Raw genomic sequence first — 6,000 nt, 5'->3', positions numbered from 1 at the left:
AGGTACGCTGACTGGTGGAGTGGGCATAGTCTGTCCCTCCGAATGCAACACATACATCAGTACGAGTTTGTATGACATGGGACGAAGTAGCTTAAGGAGGAACTTTGGGTACTGCACAGATGTGGATCATCTTTAAGTTATAAAGTCACCTTAATGTTTGATTTTTCACATGACCGCAGCTCCTGTCTGATCCCAGGCATTGGTGAGTATACCTTAGAGCAAAGAGCTACCCCACATGCAAAGGTCAGTTACCCCATTCCATGTCTGGAGTAGCCCAAAAAACCCACACTATGTGACCCACACTTGATGCCCAATGAGTTAATGGGGAGCATGGAGGAGGTACCACCAGCCTACCCCTACAATTGTACTACAGCAATACCTGGATACACACTGAAATGCCAAGATAATCTGTCCACATTAAAATTTGGCTGCTGTGCATTATTATTTTTGAAGCCAGGATACACAATGAAACTCAATGGGAATATTTTATTAAAAAGACAAAATTCACAGCAAACAGTCTCAAATATAGTATCCTAATATACACATGTGTCTCTTAATATGTACATTCATGAGTACAAATATATATTTTAAAATATCTATGTATTTATACTGGTTGTACAAAGACTGCTTAACCTGTACAGTACATTCATGTTGCTGATAACCTGAAGGTGCAAGATTGTGCTACAGGACATTGTTCATCCTTATTGACCTCTTTGTCAGGCCCCAGAATAGGCCTGTAACTCTTTAACTCTATTAAACATAGCAGCATTTTGTGCACAGCACAAGAATCCTATAGCACACAAAACAAGTGTTAAACAAGTCATAAAGATCAGTAAAATGTGTTTCAAATAGTTATGAATATCACATTTTTTTCATTTTTGGATAGCTAAAGGTTTAAGGAATAGGTTTACGTAAAACAAATGTATTTTGTAATATGATGCAATTTCAGTAATAGGGTTTGTACCTACAGGAAACCTGTCCGCGTTTTCATTAGTATAAGCAGAATTTCACTTCTAGGTGAACACAGCTCAGTTGATTAAAGAGCTTATGAGCTTATTAAAACAGAATGCATGACAAACTGCTAAATGTAGGATTTAAAAACATAGCACCAAATTGTTTGTATTTGGCTTAGCTATATAGCTAGTGGGTACATAATTCAGAGCCCACGGATCTACTTTCGGGGGCACCTCTCTACCTTCAGTTTATTCAAAAAGACAGCTAGCTCACAGGCCTATGCTCCCACTTTGATCCTCGCTTTTGGAGTGCAGTGAATAATGTCAAGGTACTATAAAGGCAGGCTTAATGGAATCATATTAGCATTATATATTAACTGATTATCATGACATTTTAAATAACCAAATAACTCAATTACAGGTTTTTATTTAGTATCTACCTTAAGTGTCACTTCAATATCTACTGGGAAAGTGTGGCAGCAGACAAATACTTCTAAGATGACCACTGAATGAATTAATGGCAGAACCCAAACATGTCCTATTACTTTCTTCTAAATCACATGTATCCTATGCAGTGCTGGGGCCAGTGTTTAGTGTTGATAACCTCTTTCAGTTAGTGGTGAACAAAATTAGCTCATAAAAAACATAGACTAACCAATTCACCCAGGCACATGAAGCCTAGTCCAATAAATTGTCATTTATTGACAAAAACACCTATGGCTATTAAACCTCCTGAATCACCAGATGGAGAATGGTCAACTTTATCGGAAGCACTAAGGTTAGATGATTGAGTCTACCTAATTTAAACATCTCTAAAGAGGTGTTCCACTGGATAACTTTAATACATTGATTAGGACAAGTTCCCTGAGTAGGATTACATAGGGATCCAGTTGGGGTGAAGAGATATCCAAACACTTTGTGAGTATTGAAGCACCGTGTCACACCACAAGCCTGCCTGCCGATATGCGGAGGGATCTGATGAACATCAATATACTGTATTTTGTATACTGGTTACTATAAGCTTCTGTATGCCAGCAGTGAGTGTTGGTGTAAAGGACAACTGGATGTACTTAAAGCTGAGCTGTTATCCCTTTAATGAAAAGTGCAGATTTTCAAAGACTGAAATATGTCTTTCTTTTTAATTTAAAAATTAAAAAGCTTTTCTGAAATTTTAGTTACTGGGCAGGGGCGGACTGACAACTCATGGGGCCCCCAGGCAATAGGGGATCATGGTGCCCCTGTGTCCTTGTCCACACTCAAAGCACACCCAAAAAAAGCCTATAAAAGGTGCCAGGGGAATTTCATGGGGCCCCCTACTGACCCCGGGCCCCCGGGCAGTGCCCGAGTGCTCAAATGGTAGTCCGCCCCTGTGACTGGTTATACATCTACTTTAAGTCCACTATGTTGTATTTTGTGATCACCTATTGGTGGAACTGCTGCTATAGCAGACCACGTGGCATCGGGACCCCAGCTATGGGTTGGGCAGAATATCTCCTACTCTGACAGTCACACTGGGCAGCCCAACCCATCTAGACCTTCAATCACACTGAACTGGCACAGAATTTGACAGGTCACCCGATCACCGTTATCATTTGTGAACACAGAAGCCTGCATAGGATGTCTTCTAATATTCAGTTGTTCCATGCTCTGAAAACGATGTCATCTTGCTGAGCCACAGAACAAGTGAGTAGTGGAAGACCTAATCTATTGGCTTCAGTGTTTACAAATGACAGAATTGATTAGGTGAGCTGTCAAATCCCACACTTCCACACTGTTCTGTCTGTTACACTCTTGTTCTGTCAGTGTTTCTGATGGAACAGGAAATCTTCCACCCAGCACTTCTCATCCCTGGGGTTCTGACAAATCATCACCCCACACTTCCCTCTGTCTTGATGATCGAGGTCTGAATAGGGTCAGCCTGAGCAGCAGCAACAGCAAAGATGAGCCATTTTTACTGTGCTTTGTATCTACTCTCCACCGTAAACTCCCTTTGCTGCAATGTTTTAATTCATATGGTATGCTTACCATCCACCATTCTTTGTCCCCCCATTCTGTGTGCAATGCTGTCCATTTTCTTTTTGCACCCTTCATTCCATATGCAATGTAGTATATTACCTACATTGCCAAACCTCTTTCCGCAAGGAATGCTTTACATTTCCAATTACACCCTCTGATTGCATATTCCATGCTGCATAATCCTTAGGCTGCCAAACCTCATTCCATACACCATGCTGTTCCCTATTATGCAGCCCATCAGTCAGTTAAAAAAAGCTGTACATTTCTCATACCGCTCCACCTCATTCCATACGGCATTCTGTGTGTTCCCTATTCTCACTACTTCATTCCATATACCATGCTGTACATTCCTTATTACCACTGCCTAGTTTCATATACTATGTTGTTTGTTCCTTATTCAGCAACACCTCATTTCATGCCATGCTGTACATTCCCTATTCCCCACTACATCCCTTTTCTGTCATGTTTTACTATTTTATACGTCTGCATTCTTTTCATTCCTTTGTCATTTACCATGGCAATTAGAGCCCTATACAATTGTGTTTTTTCTGTTGAGGCCCATTGCAGTTTTTGCTATGTGGACCTGTGATTTCTAGTTATGCCCTTGCAACCACTCCATGCAGACCATAGGATTTCTTTGGGTATATTGTTTCTGTTGATATTTGTAAATGTATTGATACAATATTTTATTTGCTTCTAAGCTTATTGGCCATAGGCTCTGTTCTCTGTATTAAATTTCTTTCTATCCAGATAACATATTTGAGTTATCTTCAGGCTAACAAAAACAGTTTTGCCTGAAAATAGTACCCTTAGAACAGCTAATACAAGTAATTTATCAAGAAAGAATTCAAGATTTGTAAGTCAGTACAGTACAAAATCAACTATCAATTTCATTAAAACTAGCCTATACCTAGGCATTACTGTTCTACCATATTACTACAATTGCTCATTGAATCAGTTAAACAACATTTGAAATTTTAGTTTAAATCTGCTAAATGCATTTCAGGTGCATTAAAACAGTTTGTTTTCTTTCCAAAGCAGCCTCAGCCTGCGTAGAAAGGCCTATCCCCTGCCAGCAGTTGCAAAGAGAGATCCTTGTGTGGAGTAGCAGAAGAGGTCTGACATGTGCCCTATAGTGTCCGACCTATAGTTGTGCAATCAGCAAAGCTTATACTGTATGTCCTGCTGATTAGAGACCTCTGGTTCTGATTCAACAGGGAGTGTGCTGGACCTCAGCTGACAGACCACTGCTTCTCCACAGAGAGCAAGCTGCTGGCTTGGGACACACTTTTTTTACTCAGGCTGCTTTAGGAATAAAATGAACTGCTAGACATTTAGTTCCTTTTGTTTTGATGCATCTGGAATGCATTTTACAGATTCAAACTGAATTTTTGACTGGACTTAAAAAATACCTAGTTGTGCAAGTAAAATTAGCATTATATACAATTATTTAATAACCAATAGTTATATGACTAAGTGACAATACCAGCCAGTGAAAACTTGTCAACTCAGTTGTGGCACATTGTGAGGGATCAAAAGTCTACAGTGAATTTCAATCAAGCACCAAAAAGAACATTTACTACCATGATCTTTTGAACATTTCAGCTTCACTTTTTTCTTCTTTTGAACTATGGCTTCTTCAGTGTAAGAATTCAAAAGTGACTTTAATTCAAAAAGTTCTCTCTGTGATTCTCTTACATATGTTCTATAGACACGTCTTCTTCCCTCAGCTCATTGAATGCTGAGTCTAGCTGTAGAGACCTATATAAGGGTGGTGGTGTTCTTGGTACTTGGCAGTGCTGGGCTTGAGGCAGTTGTAGAGCTGTGTTAAAGGTAGGTGGGTCTTCATCTGTTAGGCAAGGGTTGTCATGACCAGCTATGACTGGAGTTGGTTGGCCAGGGGATTGCTCTGTTTTTCCCTTGCGATTCTTCCACCATCTGATGAATTTGTGCCATTTCTGACGCAAGACCACCCAGAAGGAGTCAATGAGGAAAATTTCTGCAATCTCTAGGACGCAGACCATAGAGCAACTCATCCACAGGCCCAGCTGACCTCCAAAGTTGGCCAGTAGATTAGGAAGCTGTAGAAAGAGATTAAGCCCAGTTAATAACAGAAACATTCCATTATTCTGTTGGTACATACAGCACTATCAAAGTAACTGTGGAGAGTCCCACCTCTACCCTTTAGAGACTAAAGCTATATATTGATATAATATGCTCTGGGAAAAAAATTACGGAATTGCCAGCTCTTCATCAATGTGTTGTTTTTCCCAGGGTCTATACAAACAGCAGAGTTCAGAAGGCCAAGAGATAAAGATGAGACTGTCATCTAGTTTTTTTTTCTATTTACGGTACCTCTTCTCTGGACTGTCCATGTTATTAGTAAAAACAATTCAAGATGCAACTGTTTTTGGAAGTTATACTATGCAAGACATCTTGAGTTAGCTACCTGATATATCTTGGTACACTTATCCCATCAGCATCGAAATACTGTTCCACACATCAAGTCTTGTTCAATAAAAATGTTATCATGCTGTTGCTTTAAATGTGCCAAACCAGTGTCACATTAATGGTAATGGTTTGGCCAAACAATGGCATTGCAGAATTTGTCACTGGCCTGGAAATTCAAGCAGGCATCCTACTACCATAGTCCCTGAGAAGTACTGTATTACAGACTATTATGCAGTTTAACACATACAAAAAATGAGACAAAAATATATTGTGTTATAAAAGCAGCAATCAGACATCCAAGCAATAGGGACACTGAACAGCCATATACAGTTAGCCATTTCATCCAAAATCCTCAATATGAAGATTTAAAAAAGCATAGTACTGAATTAGGTTTTTTTAGGTACCAAGTTATACTGAAATACAGCCAAATCTAAAATTCATAACTTTTAATCATACAGCATGACATTGCAATTACATGATAAAATGATGCCAATGAAGCCTTACACATAAGTTCAAATTTTTAGGTATCATTTGTGTTATATAACCTCATTATTTAGCATATTGATATTTAACATGTTTT

At 39.2% G+C, this 6,000-nt stretch overlaps 1 protein-coding gene across 1 annotated transcript in view; it reads right to left on the bottom strand.

The window, feature by feature from the left end:
- Positions 1-466: 466 nt before the first annotated feature.
- SCNN1G (sodium channel epithelial 1 subunit gamma) overlaps positions 467-6,000 on the bottom strand; it is a 46,282-nt gene continuing 40,748 nt past the window's right edge. Inside the window, exon 13 of the mRNA XM_089682770.1 lies at positions 467-5,050. Coding sequence (XP_089538896.1) covers positions 4,664-5,050 — 387 coding nt within the window. The 3' untranslated portion in view covers positions 467-4,663. The remainder of the gene's footprint in view (positions 5,051-6,000) is intronic.

This window comes from Staurois parvus, unplaced genomic scaffold (assembly GCF_062004578.1).
Source record: "Staurois parvus isolate SC_StPar_1 unplaced genomic scaffold, SC_StPar_1.0 ptg000018l, whole genome shotgun sequence".
NCBI classification, from domain to species: Eukaryota; Metazoa; Chordata; class Amphibia; order Anura; family Ranidae; genus Staurois; species Staurois parvus.
This window is presented reverse-complemented; position numbering and strand designations above follow the sequence as displayed.